The following is a 22,944-nucleotide window of genomic DNA, read 5'->3' on the forward strand; positions in this document are numbered from 1 at the left end:
TGTCTTGAACTTAAAATGATGAAAAAAAACATAAACATAAAAGATCTCAACATTACTTTTTAAAAATTGACAAAGACAAATGAAAAAAGATGAGACTGATATGATAAGACATTAATGTTGCAGAGTTTTGAAGAAGAATAATATTGTTAGGGAAGAATACAATGGTCAGATGTTAAAAACATATTGGTCATATGGCAATTTTGATAAAGGAAACCAAAAAGCAAGAGATTTCGACAACCTTTTTACCACAATGAATAATTTTGATTGCATTACATGCATTACATTTAGAGTACTCAGCACATGCATCCATGAATAATGAGGACAAAGACTTTCCATTTCCTAATGAAAAACAAGATCAAACAAAAGATTTCAAAAAAGAGAAATTTACTTGTTCAAAGATGAAAACTCAGTTTTGAGAACAGATAGAATTTTAAAGTTGTTGAGCCTTTTCTGAGAGGAGCTTTTCAAGATGGATTTTTAAAATTGTTGAGCCTCTGTTGAGAGGAGCTTTTCAAGATAGATTTTTAAAGTTGTTGAGCCTCTGCTGAAAGGAGCCTTTTTAAGACAGAATTTTAAAGTTGTTAAGCCTCTACTGAGATGAGCTTTTTCAAGTTGAGAATTTTTTTTAAGTTGTTGAACTTCTGCTAAGAGGAGCTTTTTTCAAATGAGATTTTTAAAGTTGCTGAGCCTTTGCTGAAATGAGCTTTTTCAAGATGAAGATTTTTAAAGTTGTTGAGCCTCTGCTTAGAGAAACTTTTTTCAGATGAGATTTTTAAAGTTATTGAACATCTGCTTAGAGGAGCTTTTCTAGATGAGATTTTTAAAGTTGTTGAGCCTCTGTTTAGATAAGCTTTTTCAAGATGAGAATTTTTAAAGTTGTTAAGCCTCTGCTAAGAGGAGCTTTTTCAAAATGAGATTTTTAAAGTTGTTGAGCCTCTACTTAAAGGAACTTTTTCAAGATGAGGATTTTTAAAGTTGTTGAGCCTCTGTTGAGAGGAGCTTTTTTCAAATAAGATTTTTAAATTCATTGAGCCTCTACTTAGATGAACTTTTTCAAGATAAAATTTAAAGTTGTTGAGCCTTTGCTGAGAGGAGTCTCTTTCAGATTTTAAAGTTGTTGAGCCTTTGCCGAGAGGAGTCTCTTTCAGATTTTAAATTTTTAAAAGTTGTTGAGCCTTTGCCGAGAGAAGTCTCTTTCAGATTTTAAATTTTTAAAAGTTGTCGAGCCTCAAGTGAGAGGAGCATTTTTGATTTGACGAGAAAAACTTTTTGAGTAGTTTATGTTCAAAAAGAAAATAAAAGAAAAGAAAAATCCTTTTGGATTCCAGACAAAATTGCTATCGTTGTCTTTACCCTATTCCTGATTCTCAGTAATGCACAAAGAGGGGCAACTGTAGACACTAAATTTTTCTGAATTTTAATAATAATTCTCGAGCTATTGGGTCGATATCCGATTTCAATTCAACTGGGCTTCAGGCTTGATTTCAATTCAACTGGCCCTAAAGTCTGATTTCGATTGAGCCCGAAGCCTATTTTGTTCTTTAAGCCAAGCCTGCCTTTTATTTTCTTTGTTTTATTAAATTAAAAATACAAAATACAAAAATATACAAAAATATAAAAATATAAAAATATAAAAATACAAAATATAAAATACCAAAAAATACAAAAATACAAAATAAAAAAAATTAAAAAACAAAAAAGGGGGGATGGCAGTGGTGCCTTGCCCGGCACCACTGGCCACCATACCCTGCCCTCTGATCACCCATCCGATGGTCACCCATACCTTGCAAACCTTATCCACCCCATCTATACTCCTAACTGTCGAATAAGACAAAAAAAAAAAATAAAAGGGCCAATGAGCTTGTGCTTGCACCACATGCCATGCTCTGTGCCAGTCACACAAGCATAGGGCATGATCGGAGCTCTATAAATAAAGCTCTTAGCCAAACCCAAAAAGGGATAGGAGGAAGAGATCCAGTAAAAAAATAGTAAAAAAAAAAGAGTTTCCAAAATCAAAAATTTTTCCTGCCAAAAAAAAGAAATTCAAACAAAAATCACAATCCTCGCCATTCAGCAAGGAACCCAGTGCCAAGCAACACCTGCAAAAACAAAAAAAAATAGTTAGTTTTAGGTTTTTTTTTTTAAAAAGGAGATTGAAACTTTAAACCCCGATCTATGTAGATTGGGGCTATTTTTTGTGAAAAGAAGTTCGGATCCAACAAGAAGGGATTGAGGGGAACATTTTGGTGTTTTTGGGTATTTTTCAACGATCGCCCGAAGACCACCAACAGCGACTGGAGCAACGGCGATGACGATCGGACACCGACCAACCGACCCCCTCTGTGCTTGCGCTAAAAGGGAAAAGAAGAAGTTTTTTTTTTTAAAAAAGGGAAGAAATGACAAAAAAAAAATTTAGGCCTTTTATAGAAACTACCAAAGCCAAAATGATGTCATTTCAATAAAACCCTAAAACAACATCGTTTTAAGCCCTTGAGGATCCGTGCATCAACTCGTGACCCGACCCAAGGTCTGCACACCCGACCCACTGACCCGCGTCTCCTTCGGCCTTTGACCAGTCCAATCGAATCAACCTAGATCGAATCGAACCCGAATCGCTGACCTGAGCCGGACCAGCCCCGAACTGCTGAAGGCGACTAGACCATCGGACCATTGATCGGTTCAGTTTAGGTAAAAAATAAATTTTTTTTTATTTTTTTAAAAATATTATTTTTGTTATTTTAAATTTTGTTATTAATATTTATGTATGTAAAAATGTTTAAATTTCCTAGAATAACTTTTTGTTGTTTTATAATATTAACAAATAAAAATAAATAATGAAATATATAGTAAAAATTTGAGATAATTTTAAAATAAAAAAAAAAGAAAAAAGAAATTTTTATCCGACGATGAGATTCAAAGGTACTCCGAGTAATGATACCTACGAAATCTTTAGGTGAGAAAATTTTTTTTGAATACTGCCAATGTATTGAAATATTTATTAAAAAATTTTTAATGCAATAAAAATTTTCTTTTGTTATAAAATAATAAATAAAAACTAATTAATAAATTAAAAATAGGTAATAAAAAATGAGAAAAAAAGAAATTTTATCCGATAATGGGATTTTAAAAGTATTCCAAGTAGAGATGCTTTAAAAATCTCTAGGTGAGAAGATTTTTTTAAATATTACCAGTGTATTAGAATATTTATAAAAAAATCTTCAATATAATAAAAATTCCTCTTTTTTTATTTCTTTAAAGTGAAAATAATAATAAATATTAATAAAATTTCTAAAAAAGAGAATGAAATGTGTGCATCAACATGGTAACATTTTGTATTGCATGCATGACATAAATTTTTACGAAATGTAAATTTGATCCCCCAAGGATGGGATTCTAAGAAATTTCGAGAAGCAATGTCTAAGAAATCTCTAAGTGAGAAAAAGTTCTTCTAATGTTACCAATGTATTGGAACATTTTAAGAATTATTTCAATAAAAAGGTTCTAATTTATTTTTTCTCAAATAAAAAATGAAACAATAAACAATAAATAATAAAAAAATTTCTAATAAATAAAAAAAACAAGAAAATTATTTTTCAAACACTGAAATGAGACTATTTTTTATCAAAATCAAAGAATAACATGTAGTTAATTGGTACTGTTTTTAAACGGGCTTTGTGGGGGTGCTAATCCTTCCCCACACGTAACTGACTCCCGAACTTAGACTGTTGCGTAGACCTTAAAATTATTCTTTTAATAAATTTTAATTAATTTTAAGATTTCATTAAAAGGATATGTTTTAATAGGTGGCCAATCGCACCTAGCAAAAAAAAAGATTGGTGGCGACTCCATTATTTTTTTTTATTTTGTTTCTAAATTCATCGGGCAGACACAAAACCGTTACGACACTCGATTAACTCACTTTCTAGTTAAAAGTTAGAAAAAGGAAAAATAATCGGATTGAAATAGAAAACTAATGAAGTTTTCTGACCTAACAATACACTATAATTGTAACCACATATGACTTCTTGACAACTTGTAACTTAGAAAGATTGGGATTGACTTTGACAAATATCATCAATTTTTTACCTTCTACCCAAAAAGCAAGTTTGAGTTGCACTCTTGTCAACTCAATTGTTTTCAATGGGCCATTTCCAGGTTAGAAATCAACCAAATATTGACAAAATAAAAAAAATGCAAACATTCTAATAAACAGATCTTATACATGGCAAACCCACATTAATTCCACCTTAACTAATATCTTTTCTCACAATTAAGATGGGAAGATGTTAAGTGTACATCACTAGTGATCTTTGTATAACATCCTTCCACTATTTCCTTGAACATTTTCCTCAAATAAATTTACTTTATGCCAGTCTCTTCTTCAAAATATAAAAGATAATATTATATGTAGGTTTATATTGATAGTTTCAATAATTAAACTATGTGTGAAGAGAAAAAATTTTGTTTGTAAATCCACACACCATGAAATTCAAATTTTGCAATTGTCTACAATGGCATTAGGAAATTTAAATATGAAACTATTTATATTTCAAAATTAATTAGTATAAATTGCATAATAAGAATTCTTAAAACATTGTTTTTGTAATTAGATGACAAATTCATGGATTTTTTTAGATCTTGGTTATGTAGAAAATTTGACTAACATAATGAAAAAAGCAAATTTTAAATTCACTTTCTTTACTATTTCAAATACAAAGCTTAATGTGTTATCTGGGAAAGCAAAACCACTAAATTTGATAAATTATTTTTATTATAAAAAAAAAAAAAGAATTATTTAGGAAAACAAAAACAATCTTGAATTTCAAGCCAACTGTGAAAGAATGCTGTGGACAGAGAATGAAAACATTGATAATTGGTTTCTCACTATTTATGAGAAACTCTATTTATGAGAATACTGGGTAGGCAATGACGGACTCTTCTCCGGAGGAAATCAAAGCCTTCCTAATCACTCTCACATAGAAATTAAAGATTTATGTTTATAACAATGATTTCCTACACTAACCAATTTCTACAAGAAATTAATTTTTTGTAAACATTTGGCATAAACTTTAATTCAATCAAAACAACGAAGCATCTAATACGACATAGAACTATAGGAACTGAGAAATTCAATTAATGTTCATGAACAAGCATTAGAACAAAAGTCCACTAACACAATTAATTTACAAAGACAAGCACTCATATATCAACGAATTGAGCTGAGATTATGGATATTCAACCCATATGCTCAAAGGAAATAAAAAAAGACAAACCCATAAGCTCAAAGGAGCTGAAACCAGGTGTGGTCAGCACGGATCTAAATGCTTTGGTGACGTGTCTATGAAATTGGAAATCAAAAAATTTTTAAAGCAAACTTTTTTGGATACTTCAAAATTTTTCACACGACACTCCCAAAAATTAGAAAATTAAAAAAATTTTGGATATTTTAAAATTTTCTTTTAAACATAATTTTTATTAATAAAATTGATAAATTTATTAACAATATTTTTATATATTATAAACAAATAACCTTTAAAAAATCTTGAATTTGTCAGTTGGTGTGGCGTTTTAGGTGAATGAATGACAGACTATTTGGGTATATGGTCAATTAAAAAAAACAACAAAGGACATCATGGGTGAGTGAAAGAGGGGGTGTTGACTGTCAATTAGATGATTATGCGACCTTGACTATGAATGCAAGTCTGCAACATCTTTAACACGGAAAATGAGACTATAAAGCAAATATTTCATCAAAATTATACAAATATAATTGACCTAATTTGGACTAAGTCTTCGTCAACCAGCCACGACAATTTTTTGGTGGTAGAAACAAAGAAAGAATGCTACACATTTTGTACAATCAGAAAACATGAAATCATAAGACACTATTAGCATACCCTGAAAAACTGCTATAATTTTTGGAGGATTTGTGTCCAAATCTTTGGACATAAAGATGGAGATAAATGTTCAAGATCAAACTATGTTCTTCAAAATTTCTTCAAAAATGTATGTATACCTCATAAATCCATAAATGATATGCATGAAATAAATCATTGAATTTATAATAATTATTATTATTATTCTTGTTGTTGTTAGTGGATTGTAGCAATAAATCTATTAAAAGTCCAAAATCATTTAATGAAAAACTACCCAGTAGTCAAGCATTGTGATATCATCTATCAATCTATCTATATATAAAAGCGTGAATTTTAAAAATATTAAAAGTGAATGATATAAATACCCTTATAAATTTTAAAAAATAAAAAATTTATCTTTAAAATTCTAGCAGTATTTATTTAATAAAAATTATTTGTCATTAAATATATAGCTTTTATTAGTTAGTTATTTAAATTTAAATCTAAAAGTGTTAAAAATGAGTAACATAAATACCCTTATAAATTTTAAAAAATAACAAATTTATATTTCAATTTCTAGCATTATTTATTTATCTAATAATGATTATTTGTCATTACATATATAGTTTTTTATTCATTTGTTATTTAAATTTAAATCAATTAAAAATTTACAAATAAAATTTATATCAAATTAAACTACATTAAAAATTTATTTGTGAAATATGGTGGATTTGTTGTCCAAAATTAACTCAAATTTACTCTCATCTTTATTTTTAAAATTCTTTTTTGTTAAATTTCATAAGTAATAATGTAATCAAATTCATATAAAACACATTCTCATCCAATGAGCCCTGGCATACTATGAGTCCTTAATATTGAATAAAATATAGACAAAATCTTTTCCTTATTTCTCAATTACTAATCGTTTTAGTCTAAATTATTATATCATAATGTGTATGCCCCAAAACATTTAATTTTATATGAAGTAAAGCATATAATTTTTCATTTTCAAGATACAATCTAATTTACTTTTTTATCTTCTTTAATGGTACATATCATGAGTCCTTAAATATATTTATATTTTTTTATTTATTTAATTTATATTAATTAAAATTAAAGTTCATACAAAATTATAAATTAAATTATCAAAAAATTATTCAAAAAGAGTAATACATGTATTATGGTAAGTATGTAAGTTTGATTTTTGTATTTTTATGATAAATATACATTTATATGTTTAATGATTGCAATGGTTGATTATAATATTTCTAATCACTCTATTCAATCACACCTTAACATTACAATGCCTAAATGAATCTTTACTTTATAAACATAATCTCATGTTCCCTTGAATTGTTACTAAACTTAGTTTTTATTTTATCTTTTATAGATTGATTCTATACTACATCCAAGTTAATTTCGGTCTATCCTAATTTTTTTTTATATTTGATTTCAAATTTTAGTACTTAAGATATTTTTATGAAACCAAAGTCAATATTGCTAAGAAACAATAATCTTGAAGAAAAAAAATTATTTGATATATTGTTAGTTGAGTTTTTTTCATCTTCACAAGTGGATTAAAAAATTAACATATCACTCACTTTTTTTTCATTTAGTTTTTTTTTAATATACTCTAAAGCCTAAAAGGTATATATCACACTACTAACTTCATTTGTAAAATTTAAAAACTATATTAGCAATATATTTTATGATTTTTCCTTGAAAAATATAAATTTATTTTTCTCAATTAAGAATATAAATTTATTATCAATATATTTTATGATTTTGTGTTTTGATAGTAAAAAATATTAATTAATTGTGTGCGTTTTATTGAATAATCAAAGCTTTGTTAGTTCTCTAACCAATTATTATATTCTTAGAAACAATAACATTATAGTTCATTTCATTTTGTTTGTTTATATACTTAGAGTATATAATTATTGATTTGTATTCTTATCATGAAAGTATCTATTTAATAATTATTTATATTTTTATGAGTGTGTTTATTATACATAAAAAAATGTGAGCTCCAAACAATATTAAAAATGATTTTTATTTTGGTAGATTCCCATTAATAATACATTACATGGCAATTATGCATGTCTAATTAATTCTTTGATTCATAAAGAAAGGAAAATTTAAAATTGAACTCATTAATCGCATGATAAAAAATTTGATGAGGATGTGGAATAAAATATATTTATTTATATAGTCTAACAATTAAGATAAAAAATTAACTCAATTGATAAAATTAAATTATATATATACAAAAATAAGATAAATGAATCAATTAATATTTTGTATAGATCCTAAGATTACTAAATTAGTCTTTTTATTACTCAATGGGTCAATATATCATAATATATAAGAAAATGATAAAAAAAAAAAAACTATTAGATTATAGATGATAACGTGAGCCCTAATTTTTTTTCCAATTAATGTGTAAGAGTGCTCCATTTGGAATTTAGCCAACTTTACTATAAATAGTTATTTAAATTTTAGCTAAAAATTTAGAATACTAACAAATATATGTACATTTTAAAATTTATAACCTATTTAAATAGGAGATTTTATAATTAAGAAGATGTTTAATATATATCTATATTATATATAAAATGTGATGATTTATTAAATTATCTCTACTCATTTTTATTTAATATTTTTTAGCAAATTAAAATATTGTTTGCTTTTTATTTATTTTCTTATTGAAATAGTTTTTCTTGGTTAAGTCATTCATACCACACTTAATATAAGCAGTACAACTAGAAGATTTAAAGTAGTTTTTCTACATATGAATATTTTAGTGTTTGTAACACATTTCACCTATTAATATGTTTTATATAATTAAATTAATTATAAAGGATTTAGTGGTAAATAAATTATAACATAGAAGTTAATGTATAATATTCTCTCTGTCCTTTTTTTGTCCATCTTTTCTTTTTGGGATATCCCAAAATTATGTCATATTTTTTGTTTTAAACATCTAAAACTCTTACTTTTTATATTTTAAATTATTTTTTATGATTGCTTTTTTACTTTTTAACATTAAAAATCATAAAACTTTGATTTTATAAAAAAAATTTTAATTTCAATATTAATTACATTAAAGTCAAAACTTTTTTCTTAAACTCCGTAAAAATTAATACAAGACAAACAAATAAAGACTGAAAGAGTAATATAGTAGCAAATTATTGATAATTTTATTGTAAATTAGTGATAATTTAGACAAAATCAATAATAACTTTATATTAAATCAATTATAACTGTATATTAAATTATGGATAACTTAATAGTAAATAAATAATAATTTAGTAGTAAAAAATTGATAAGATAGTTGTATGCCAGTGATAACATAATAATATAGTAGTAAATAGCATATAACTTAATACTAAATCATTTATACGTAATTGTAAATACATAACAATATAGTAGTAAATTAAGGATAATTTAATAAAAATAAGTGATAACTTAATATTAAATCAATGATAACTTAATAGTAAATTAATAATAATTTAATAGTAAATAAAATTCAGTTTAATACTTCCTCAATCTTAGAAAAATTGTCACATTTTTATTTTTGTTGGTCAAATTTTTTAACTTTAATCACTTATTATTTTATATTTATTATTGATAAAAATATGAAAAAATATATAAAAAATGAATGAAGATGATGACCTAAAACCAAAAGATTTAAAAGAAAACTTCTAAAAAAAAGTCAAAATAAAGAAAGATTAAATATTATTCTTTATTGGAGTTTTAATATAAAATTTTTGTTATATTTTTTTTTCAAACTTAAATTTAAAATTTCAATTAATTTAGTATGATGATAGTTATTTCAATTTTGTCACTATAAAAGTATTAAAATTATTTTATTATATTACAATTATAATTTGGTTAACAATTATGTGCATAACATCTAAAAGAAAACTAGTCACTAATAAAAAGAGAACATAGTGTTTGAGTTTTTTTTTTTTTTAAAGTTAAGTGAATCCAATAATAAAACTTCTTCAAAACATAGCAAATAGTCTCCTTAAATGCTCATAAGTTTAGGAAAAATTCATAAATTATTACCAATATATTAAAGTAATTTAAAAGTAATTTCTAATAACAAATTACTTGGTAAGATTTTTAAGATTTTTAGATAACATGAAATCAACTGATACCATCATTCGGATAAGCATTGCAGGGATGTTATAACCTTTCTTATAAATTCAGATGAGCATTACAGAAACACTTTTTTGTAAAACTTTAAGCAAAAACATTAATTCAAGCAAACAAAGAAACACCAAAAATGAGAGAGAGAGAGAGTGACAGAGAGAGAGAGAGAGAACTATAGGAATTGAGAAATTTATTTAATGTTCATGAACAAACATTAGAACAAAAGCCCACAAATGCAGTTAATTTACAAAGGTAAGCACTCATATACAAATGAATTGAGCTGAAATTGTGGATATTCAACCCATATGCTCAAAGGAAATAAAAACAAGACATGCACAAAAGCTCAAAGGAGTCAAATAGAAATGCCTGCTACATGGAGGTTCTCCTCATGGTTTTGATTTTGAACATTCCAATGCTAGCATCAACTTGATTTTGATCTTCTTCAGCTTAGCATAAACTTTTTTCATATCAATCCCCTTTTTTTTTAACATTCCAATGCTAATGGAAAAATAGATAAGGCACAATCCCTTATAACTGAGTTCCCTTTTCTTTATTATTTAACAAATTGGTATCTATAACTTCCATCAAGGGTGATGGTAATAACTCTTTTACCCAATATTTCATGCTCATTTCTACAACAATGAATTCTAATACTAACCAATTTCTACAAGGAAAAAAATTTTCTTCTAAACATTTCACAGAAACTTTATATCAACCAAAACAAAATAAAACAAAATACGACATAGAAATTTATAGGAATTGAACAATTCATTTAATGTTCATGAACACACATTAGAACAAAAGCCCACAACTACAGTTAATTTACTTAGGCAAGCACTCATATATGAACGAATTGAACTGAAACTACCCATATTCAAAGGAAATCAAGAAAGGAAAACCCATAAGCTCAAAGGGGTCAAATAGAAACGCCAACTATATGAAGGTTCTGTTTATTAGGTCCGCCTATTCGACTCATATAAAAGCCTGATTTTGATCTTCTTCAGCTTAGCAACAACTTCTTTCATGTCAATCCTCTCCTCCGGAACTTCTTCTGAGCATTCCAATGCTAATTGGAAAATAGATAAGGCACAATCCCTTGTCGCTGAGTATCCTGGTTCCCCACTATTTAAGGACTTGGTGTCTACAACTTCCATTAATGATGATGGTAATAACTCTTTTACCCAATATTTCATGCTCAGTTCTCCAGCAAAAATTTCATCTGTTGGTTTCTTTCTTGTGAATGTCTCCATTAAAAGAATCCCAAAGCTGTACACATCTCCTTTTGCTGAAATAATTCCTTCTGATCCATATTCTACATGTAAATTGTCAAAAAAAGCACACAATGATGTTACATTAGTCATTATATTAGGATAAAAGAGTTTAAAATTTAGTCATTACCTGGTGCCATATACCCAGTCGTTGCTATTGTCATGGTCTGTGTTGTGGAATATGGTTCACCTAACAGCTTTGCAATGCCAAAATCACCTAAATGTGCAACCATATCTTCATCAAGAAGAATATTGCTGGCTTTTAAATCACAATGGATCATAGGTTTTGTATAACCATGGTGAAGATATTCTATTGCAGATCCCACATCGATCATTATGTTCAACCTAGGGATCATATCCAGAAAATAGTTATGTGAATGCAACCACTTCTCTAGGCTTCCATTAGGCATGAACTCAAGAACCAAGGATTTAAAATCAATGTTAGAACAACTACTGATAATTTTGACTAAATTTCGATGGTGAATGTTGCGCAAGACGTCACACTCAATGTCAAAGCTCTTAAATGCTCCTTCTAACTCCAAATTGAAGATCTTTACTGCAATGCTCAACCCATCTGAAAGAGTAACTTGGTATACTGATCCAAAACTCCCTACACCAAGTAATTTGCTGTCAGAAAATCCTTCATAGCCTGGTGAAGCTCTTGGTATGTAACACTTTTCCATACTATATTTAAAAAAATAATTAAAAAATATGTGACAATCTTTTAAGTCCTAATTAAAAAAAATTACACTGTCTCAACCAACAATGGACTTGAAAATGAAACAAGACTAAGATCAGCAACCCAAGGAAAGAGCTTTGAGAACATTTTGATTTACTACAATTGAAGAGATAAATGAACTGCATTGCATTTATTAGATTCTGTATATTATTCAACTGAACAAAAATTTTGACATAACAATGAATATTATTCAACTGATATAATGAAGAAAATGAAGGAGTATATAATTTTTTTCTTAAAAAGGGTTTCATAGTAATTCTAAAAAAAAAAAACTGAAATCAATACATTTGTATATTATTTATTGAAATATCATGTAGTACTAACCTTATTTGTCATATAGAGAAATAGAGTTATGCATATTCAGTCCATTTTTTATCTCTTTTTTTTGCTTTACGTAATTTTTCATTGGTGCTTCCATTGATTGAATGTAATTGTACATATTACCAATTAAAATCTTAAATTTTCTTTTATTTGAAATTTTTTATTATATAAAAATATATAATTTTAGAAATTAAAATGAAATAAAATAAATTCCTAACCTTGATACTTTTCATGTTTTAATCATAAGGAAATTCCAATTATCAAAATAACAAACTTGCTATGTAGCACATATACTATTTATAATGATTTCATTTTTAGTATTAACAACATAAATATTCATGAATGAATGTAATATTGGCAGTGGCAAAAAAAAAATGTAACATTGATATAAACACATTCAAAAGATGACTTTAATGAAATTTGTCACACCTTGAAAAAATTCACCAAAAATAATTAATCTTACTTAATTTGATAATTCTCTATTTAGAATAATTCATGTTAGGACTTTCAACTACCTGGATGACAAACAAAAGTGAGCAATTCAATTCAATTAAGAAAGATTAAATCATCTTGAGATAAAAATTAGTTAAGATAAACAATTCTTATGGCAATTTAGTCTTGAGTTATTAACTGGTACAATGGTGTTATATAAAGATATTGGATTTAAAGATATTTTGAATACCACAAAACAAACAAGAACAATGGTGTTACATTAATTTATATTTGTATTACCAAACTATAGGAGTTTCAAAACAAAAAGGCTGAGAGATGTAACCTGGTGTGGTGTGTTTGTTAATGACAGAACATGGGTAAGTAAGTGAAAGAGGGGATGGTGAATGAATGTCAATGATATTTTGAAGCTGATTGGCCACTTTGCAAAATTGGATGATTATGCGACGTTGACAATGAATAGAAGTCTAGAAAAGAAATTGTTCATCTTTAAATAAATAAAATGAGAATACAAAAGAAATTGTTCATCAACATTATAGAAAAAGTAAATAGCTTTTTAACTTTACTTAATTTCTTGTCTGTTCTCATAAATAAATAACATGATTATTGATAATTTTACACTTGTCTTGTGACGGTTTACTGCTCCTTTAAACAAATGAAAAGTTAGCATATTTGAAAGAAAAAAAAACGAATGTGAATCGTAGACACCTCAGTTCTCACTCTCCGTTACTCTCATACATTCAGCCAAGTTCCATCTTTGCAGAAGAACCCTTTCCAATGTGAAATGTGAAATCTTCTTTTCTAACATGGGATTGGGATTCCCACTTTTTAATTTGAAAATTTAGGAAAAATATAATGACTTCAATTGCTTTTCTATATCAATTTCACTAATGATCAAAATACGGTCCAATAAATCAAGTTATGGAATTAACCATAAATTGATTAAAGACCCAAAATATGAGGCATTCCAATTTGTCACTTGACATGGCCAAAATTGAAGACCTTGCAACTCTAAGGCTCCAATTATATTTTCATATTTTTCACATTATAACATCTCAATAAAATCAAAATAAATGCATCATTTTGGTCACAAATTTAAAGCTTTGCCTTCGAAGATTGAGCATTTAATTTCACCTTATTTTGATATAAGATAGAGGTAAGTGAGTTAAATTGTTGTTAGACAATGCAATTCATTTTTAACATCCTTAATTACTTGCGTAATAGAAAAGGTTAAAAAAGAGAAAAACAAATTCTTTGTAGATAGGTGTCATAACGTCTAGATCCGAGGATCCATCACTAGACATTATCTTTAGGAGTCACCACCAATCTTTTTTATCTACGTGCGATTGGCCACCTAAGGAATCTATCCTTTTACGGAACACCTACGTCTAAGGATCCCTAAAAGAATAGGTTTAGGTCTACTAACCAGAACAGGGTTTGAGAGTACGGTTACGTGTGAGGAAGGTTATAACACCCTCACAATGCCCATCGAAAGATGGTTACCAGCTTAATTTTGTGTTATCCAATAAGCCTTAAAAATTTACCAAGTAATTAATTATTGAAAATTATTTTCAATTGACTCTAATACTTTTTGCAAAAAATTGAAAAATTTTCCTTAACTTAAGAGTACGCAAGGAAACTATTGTTTTACTTGCAAAGGCTTTATCGTCGGATTATTTAAAATAAGAAGAAAAGAAGAAAAAAAGGAATAATGATTCAACTTTTGATATAAATCTTTTCCTCTCTTTTTAAAAAAACACTCATTGCTTTTATATAAAGAAAATTGATACTTTCAACTTTTCCTTAAAGCATTTGGAAATTTTATTTTCAAAGGAAATTGATACTTTCAACTTTCCCTAAAATGTTTTTGGAAGTTTTATTTTTAAGAAAAATTGATACTTTCAACTTTTCCTTAGAGCATTTGAAAATTTTATTTTTAAGGAAAATTGATACTTTCAACTTTTTCCCAAGAATATATACATATTTTTCAAAATTTTATTTTCAAGGGAAATTGATACTTTCAACTTTCCTTAAAATGTTTTTGAAAATTTTATTTTTAAGGAAAATTGATACTTTCAACTTTTCTCAAAAAATATCTTTTTTGAAAATTTTTTATTTTAAGAAAATCATAAAAAAATAAAATATAAATAAAAAAAAAACCTAAAATAAGGAATACCAAATAATTCTAATCTAATCAATAAATAATAATAATAATAATAAATGAAAAAAAAACCTTAACACGGCTCGACTTGAGCAGCTGGAATCAACTCGGCTCGACTTGATGATTGAGGTGCAGGTCGAACTTGGGTTGAAAACGGGTTGCGATGCGGTCAAGTCGCCCGAACAAAAACGTGTGGATCTTCTGAGTTTACTAACACCAAAACGACGTCATTTTAACAGGGTATAAAAGGCAAATACCACCATTTTTTCACCAGATCTCCCCTTCTCTCTCTCTCTCTCTTCCTTTCTTTTCCTCCTCTTTCTCTCTACTCAAACCCAGATTTCGATTGAAATTCCACTGGAATTTGGCAAAAACTTACCGAAAACTTCAAATTTGATCAGAAAAGTCATCTAAAAATTCAAATGTCGCTGGAAAATTCGTTCGATTCTGGAAAATTTCTAAAAATTTTCCAGAAAAAAAACTTCAAAAATTCTAAAAAATTTCCCACAAATTTCTAAAGTTGTTTCTAATGTGCCAGAACCTTTTTAGCTTCTGTTTCCTCTCTGTGTCCTCCTGTGTGATTTCTGTGGACCTATTTATAGGGATTGATCAGAAGAGTTTATGATCAATCCCAATTCCCCCTTAGATTGAGATTCAATCTTTGAATCTAATCTGGACTCTGATTGAATCTCAAATTTACGATAAAATTTCAACTTTTTTTTTTATCAATATCCTTTAATCCCAGCCAAAAAAAAAGAAAATAAAAAAATAGATAAATAATAAATATATATACTAATAGATAAATAATAGATAATAGTTAATAATAAAAATTTGCATACATTAATAGATAAATAATAATATATATTAATAGATAAAAATATATATATTAATAAATAATAATAATAGCAATAAATAAATAAATAATATAAAAAATAAAAATACAAAATGGGCTTACTCATTTGGACCAGGCCCAATTAATCCAGGCCTGGACCAAATTGGGTGTCCACAATAGGCAAAGTCTTTTCAATACAATTTTTTGACTAACCTCAAACCTAATGAATACTTTGATAATTGGTTTCTCACTATTTTGAGGAACTCTGTTTTTATTTCTTGAAGGGATGAGAAAGACAGACTTCTCTCCAAAAGAAATCAAATCGTGAAGTTTACAACAATGATTTCCAATTCTAACCAATCTGTACAAGGAAAAAAACCTTTTTGTTTTAAACATTTTGAAGAAACTTTAAGTCAACCAAAACAAATAAACATCAAATACAACATAGAACTTTATAGCAATTCAGCAATTCATTTAATGTTCATGAACACACATTAAAACAAAACCCCAAAAACACAGTTAATTTATTAAGGCAAGAACTCATATACGAATGAATTGAGCTGAAACTATGGATTTGCTAAGCTTAAAGGAAATCAAGAAAGACAAACCCATAAGCTCAAAGGAGACAAATAGAAACGCCAGCTACATGAAGGTTCTCCTCATTAGGCCCGCCTATTCGACTCATGTAAAAACTTGATTTTGATCTTCTTCAGCTTAGCAACAACTTCTTTCATATCAATCCTCTCATCTGGAACTTCTTCTGTACATTCCAATGCTAATTGCAAAATAGATAAAGCACAATCTCTTGTCGCATAGTATTGTCTTGCTTCATTATTTAACAAATTGGTATCTACAACCTCTATCAAAGCTGATGGTAACGACTTTTTCACCCAATATTTTATGCTCATTTCTCCAGCAAAAATTTCATCTGTGGGTTTCTTTCTTGTGAAGGTCTCCATTAAAAGAATACCAAAGCTGTACACATCACCTTTTGTTGAAACAACTCCTTCTGATCCGTATTCTACATATAAATTGTCAAAATCATCATCAAAGCATACAATGATGTTACATTAGTCATCATAATAGGGTAAAAGAGTTTTAAATTTTGTATTACCTGGTGCCATATACCCAATCGTTGCTAGTGTCACGGTGTGTATTGTCGAATCGTGTTCACCTAATAGCTTTGCAATGCCAAAATCACCCAAATGTGCAACCATATCTTCATCAAGAAGAATGTTGTTGGGTTTTAAATCGCAATGGATCACAGGTGTTGTATAACCATGATGAAGGTATTCTAATGCAGATGCCACATCAATCATTATGTTCAACCTATGCAAGATATCCAAAAAATGGTTATGAGAGTACAACCACTTCTCTAGACTTCCACTAGGCATGAACTCAAGAACCAAGGCTTTAAAATCAATGTTAGAGCAGCTACTGATGATTTTGACTAAATTTCGATGGCGAATGTTACGTAAGACCTCGCACTCAACGTCAAAGCTCTTAAATGCTCCTTCTAACTCCAAATTGAAGACCTTTACTGCAACGCTCAACCCATCTGAAAGAATTCCTTGGTATACTGATCCAAAACTCCCCACACCAAGTAATTTGCTTTCAGAAAATCCATATGTAGCCTGTTGAAGCTCTTGGTATGAAACTCTTCTCCATTCTGCTAATGCTGGGAAATTTTCTTGACCAGTTGGCAGATTTGCATTCCCTTTTCGTCTTCGTGAAAAAATTAGAATCAGAGCTAGTACTATTATTGTTGAACCAATTGGCAATACAATGTATTTTACAAGATGAAGAGCTTTCCTTGAATGCCTTCCAGAAGAATTAGCTTTGCATGGTGGGAGTGGGAGTCGCAGCTGAGGTGCGACACATAGTGCTTTATTTCCCATGAATGATTGAATAGAGTAGTTGCCAAAGAATCCTTTGTTAGGAATTTCTCCTTCTAGTCTATTGAATGAGACATTAAAATGTTCAAGATACAAGAGTTTTTCTAAAGACTTGGGGATGAATCCTGAGAAATTGTTCCTTGACAAATCCAAGACTTGTAAACTTGTTAGACCCCCAAATGACTCTGGTATAGGTCCTTGCAATCTGTTACCAGATAATGAGAGGTAGGTCAAGTCCCTAAGATCACCAATGCTTATTGATATTTCACCTGATAATTGATTTTTGGAAAAATCAATGCTAGTGATAACCTTCCACTTTTCAATGTCAACTGGGAGGGCCCCGCTTAAATAATTGGAAGACAAGTTTAGCTGTAAGATATCTGTAAGCCTTGTCAAGGTTGAGGGTATTGAGTTGGCAAACTTATTTGAGCCCAAAAATAGATGTCTAAGAGAAACGAGATCACCTATGCATGCTGGTATGGATCCAGCCAATTTGTTACCGGTTAAATACAAGTAACTCAAACTCTTTAGATTGCATAACTCAGTTGGGAAGGATCCTTCTAACTTGTTGCCTTGAAGTGAGAGTCTTTGCAAATTTCTTAATCTTCCAATTGTGGTGGGAATTGATTCAGTCAGTTCATTGTTATCTAGGTTCAAGTAAAACAGGTTGCTTACGTTGCCAATTTCTCCTGGAATGCTTCCTTTAATATTGCAACCATCAGCTACAAATTCTTGAACAGAGAGATTTCCTATAGAAACCGGAAGTTTACCGCTGATCAATGGATTTGTATCAAACGCTAAGAATCTCAATTGTTTGCAATTTGCCAATGAAGATAGAAAGCTCAACTCTGAAGATGAAGGTGTGCTAACCAAATTATTATACTCAAGGTTGAACCACTGTAGATCCCTTAGATTGCCAAGGCCGATGGGAATATATCCAGAAAATGAATTGCTTCCAAAGTTAAGAAGAGTAAGCCGAGAGGCATTAGAGATAGAGACAGGTATTGATCCACTTAACTCATTTGCTGAAAGTTCAAGGACTTCAAGCTTCGGAAGCCAAAGGCCTGTGGTTGATGGAAGGTAGCCTGAGAGCTGGTTTAGAGTTAGATAAATGAATCTCACAGTTGAGCTATTAAAGATACGAGGAGGGATGATTCCGGTGATACTGTTAGATACTAAATACAATTCTTCCAATTTTGGTAGGTTGCCAAATTGATCTGGTATTTTACCTGCCACAAAAATCAAAGGGTAGTTCCATTGTGCTATATTGATCCACATAATAAATGACAAAACAAATGGAGATGTTATTTGCACATATATCTTGGTATTGTTAATTTTATATAAATTTTTAATAATTATTGTTTTAACATAATCAGTCAAATACCTTAATTCAACAAAATAATGTGATTTTGAAATCTAATATACTGTCCTATAATGAAAGGAACTATAATTTCCTATTTGATGCCGTTGTCTAATATTATATATATATATATATATATATATTAAATTTAAGAATATAAACATAAAATTCTTTTAATTATTAATGTTATAAAATTTTATATTGGTGGACTTGACTTTACAAAAAAAAAAAAGTTTGCCTAATTGGGCTCGAAATATGACATAGAACACTCCCATGCACCACTCAAAATCTCTTTCTCACCTACACTCTGCATACAAATTAATTCTCTTCGCCCATTCCCTTTTCCTATTCGTTTCCTCAATCTCACATTTCAATGAAAAATAAAGAGGTGGTTCCATGTTATGTTATAAAGACTACAATAAAAGTATGTTAGTTTGTGAGTCTAAGTAGAGTGTTAGTTTTACATTTTTTTTTTCAGTTTTGTGGAGGTTCAAGATGGAGAATCGAGGAAAGAAAGAAACATTTTCCTTTAAATTTATTTCATTCGATTCTATAATTTTTCTAAACATGGCATTCGACTACCCCTACAAGAGAATTGACGGGTATAGAGCAAATTCAAAACATAGTCAAAATTTTCAGTCTATAAACATGGTAGTCGAATCTCATGCATGAGAATTCATTTACGTATGCTGAAACTTTTACTAATTTATTTTTTTGTGACTTAAATCGATTTTCTTTGGTTATGGAATCTTTCCATAGCTATTTTATAACTCTTAATCACCGGTCTCTCAATTCATTGATTAAACTTCATATTTAATCAATTAAATATTTCACTATATTTGAAAATATTTCAACAGAGTGTCTAATAATAATATTAGTATTCACTAAAAAAAATAATACTAATATTCAAATATTAAAAAATGTAGCTATAATACAAATGAGAATAATGTGACATATTACCTGTCAAGTTATTGTAGGAAAAATCAAGAATTTTCAAAATTGTTAAGTTGCCAACAATTGAAGGAATGGCCCCTCTTAGCTGACAATTCGGTATTAATAATTCCTCCAAATTCAGAAGATTACCAATCTGTGATGGAATTTGACCTGCATTTAAAATGATTTAAAATGAAATTTTATTTCCTTTCAAAGTTATTGCAAAAAATTAATAAGGCCAAATTTCGTTTTCTTATACATGAATAAGTCCCATTTCTTTGTTAAGCATAGAAGAATAAACTAATGTTTAATATTCAAATATTTTTTTAAAAAATGCAGCTATAATACAAATGGGAACAATGATGAATATTACCTGTCAAGTTATTGTTGGAAAAATCTAGAATTTTCAGGAATGTTAGGTTGCCAATAACTGAGGGAATAACCCCTGTCAGATGACAATTTGTTATAGTTAATTTCTCCAAACTCAGAAGATTTCCAATCTGTAATGGAATTTTACCTGCATTTATAATGGAATTTTATTTCATTTCAAAGTAAAAGTTAATTGGTATAAAAGTAAAGTTTGAGAATCAAATGATAAAAATTAAAACAAAAAAAATGAAGCGAGCGAATTTAAATAAAAAGAAACAATGAAAGATCCAAAAGCCCAAACATTATTTGCTTGCAGTAAATGATGTAAAGCATAAAGATATATATATATATATATATATATATATAGGCGTTGAGTGTGAGAATTTGATTAAACAAATTGTTGTCATGTTAGTTGATGCAACAACAGTAAAGCAACTAGTATTTTTCAATAAAAAATTGCAGTTTTTGTCTGGCTATAAATTAAATAATGTATGGTGTTCACTTAGTGGTTTCCTAATATATATTCTAGCGAAATTGGTAGTGAAAAACTAGTTTTGAAGAACATCAAATCATATAATTTACATAAAAAGAAAATGATATTAAAGAAATTAACGATAAAATACATAAAAATTTTACGTAATTGCAAAAAAAAAAAAAAGTGGCATTGTCAATGTCAAAAAAAAAAAAAAAAACTGAAATACTATTTTTCTTTTACCTTTAAGGTTGTTGTCTCCAAGATACAAGCTCTCAAGCATAGTCAAATTTCCGATTTCTACAGGAATAATCCCCTCCAAATTGTTAATAGATAAGGATAATTCCTCCAACTCTTGGCACTTGAATAAACTCATTGGAATTCTGCCAGAAAGTTGATTCCAACTCAGAGAAAGCCCTTTTAATTTAGGTAGGTAATCAAACATATTTGGTGGGATATGACCAGTGAGATTGTTAAATGTTAAATCAATTGTTTCCAGGGAAGAAATGTTGAGTTGGATGGAGGGTATTGAACCAATTAGCTGGTTGTCGCTGAGAAAAATCTGCACCAATGAAGATATGCTGAAGATTGAGGAAGGTATAGAACCTGAAAGTTGATTGTAATGCAAAAATAACCATCTCAGACTAGAAAGATTTCCGATTGCCAACGGAATCTGTCCTTGTAGATTGTTTTGGTACAAGCTCAAGATTTCTAGTTTTGACAAAGAACATAAAGAAGATGGGATAACTCCCATGAAGTTATTACCATTCAAAGACAAATCCCGAAGTTCAGTGAAAGAACCAAACCAGGATGGAATTTCCCCATTGAAATTGTTGTTAGACAAGCTTATAGATTTCAGTCGACGAAAATTAGCCAATTCAATGGGCAATGAGCCATGAAAACCATTGTTTCCGATGCTGAGCCTAGCAAGGAATGACAGATTTCCCAGGTGTGGTGGTATGGTACCGGAGAGATTCATGCCAAAAAGATTCAGAGCCGTGACTCTTCTGTGCCGAGAACCGCAAGTGACACCAATCCAACTGCAAACAGAGGTAGCAGTTGACCAGTTGGTTGCCAAGAAATTTTGAGGATCACTAATGACATGGGCTTTTAGTTCAAGAAGAGCCAACTGGTCTGTGCTGATATTGGTTACTTTTTTCGTAGAGAATGAAACCACAAAACAAGGCAAAAGCATCACCACCATAAGAAGCAGAAGAATAAACCGAGTGTTTGCCATGAAGTTATGTAGAATTGGAACTTGTAAGAGGAAAAATTTTGATGTTTCTTTCTTCAATAATCGAACCGATGAAAATCGTGATGGACCACGAGCTTCCCTGCCCTTCCACTGAGAAAAATTATAACTAGGTAGTTGGCATTGCAAAGAATTTTCAAAGGGAAATTTGTAACTTTCTCATTTCTTATTTATTTTTATTGGCATTTAAGGCCAAACAAAATGTAACTTAATTGTTATTTAAAAAAAAAAAGTAATTTTATGATAAGTTAATCAAATTTATTTGTACTATGCGACTTTTTATAATTAATTGTATCATGTTATCCATGATTTAAAAACTAACTTTACATTTATCATTAATGATTTTTAAAAATTTTATTCTTGAGCAGAGAAACTACCTCGAAACAGAGTATAGGACAATTAAGACAATTTCCATGTAACAGCCCATGTAAATATGAATTCTACACAAATCACTTTCTCCTTTGTTAATTATTACTCGATTGACAACTGGAAACAGAGTCTTTCTTTCTTTTTTTTGGTTTATTTGTAGATTCATATTTATTTGTAACACAAGAAAAAATGTATATTTGTCATTGAATTTTGGGTACATTGTTTTTTTTTTTTTTTGGTTTGAACAACTCTTTCTTTTTTAACATAGGCCACTTCCAATTTGATCAAAATGTAGGAAAAATCACAACTTTCAATTTGCTTTTCCTTAACAATCGACAAATGATAATATGGTACAATGAAAAAAGATATGGATTTAACCATAAATTGGCCAAATTTGAAGACTATTTAGATGATTTATCACTCCAAGATAGAGTTTTTTTTGCAAGCAATTCTTTTGGGGAAGCCTCCTTGTGTCAACAAGATCCGGATAAATGCTTCGTTTGGGATCAT

General features: G+C 28.8%; 2 protein-coding genes and 1 pseudogene across 2 annotated transcripts; all 3 read right to left on the minus strand.

Annotated features, from left to right (window-relative positions):
- Nucleotides 1-10,007: 10,007 nt before the first annotated feature.
- On the minus strand, nucleotides 10,008-12,107 carry LOC111288773 (receptor kinase-like protein Xa21 pseudogene; annotated as a pseudogene).
- Nucleotides 10,967-11,374, minus strand: LOC111288380 (putative LRR receptor-like serine/threonine-protein kinase At3g47570). Its single transcript, XM_022879262.2, has one exon. The coding sequence runs from the start codon at nucleotides 11,372-11,374 to the stop codon at nucleotides 10,967-10,969; it is 408 nt and encodes a 135-aa protein (XP_022734997.1).
- A 4,104-nt stretch (nucleotides 12,108-16,211) lies between the features above and the next one.
- LOC111287604 (uncharacterized) lies at nucleotides 16,212-22,206 on the minus strand. Its single transcript, XM_089759339.1, has 4 exons — nucleotides 21,057-22,206; nucleotides 20,346-20,489; nucleotides 16,899-18,908; nucleotides 16,212-16,805 (listed from the first exon to the last, which is right to left on the minus strand). The coding sequence occupies exons 1-4, from the start codon at nucleotides 22,048-22,050 to the stop codon at nucleotides 16,447-16,449; spliced, it is 3,507 nt and encodes a 1,168-aa protein (XP_089615465.1). The 5' UTR covers nucleotides 22,051-22,206; the 3' UTR covers nucleotides 16,212-16,446.
- Nucleotides 22,207-22,944: the final 738 nt, after the last annotated feature.

The sequence above is a fragment of the Durio zibethinus genome, chromosome 4 (assembly GCF_047325235.1).
Source record: "Durio zibethinus cultivar Kanyao isolate XHJ-2024 chromosome 4, ASM4732523v1, whole genome shotgun sequence".
NCBI lineage: Eukaryota > Viridiplantae > Streptophyta > Magnoliopsida > Malvales > Malvaceae > Durio > Durio zibethinus.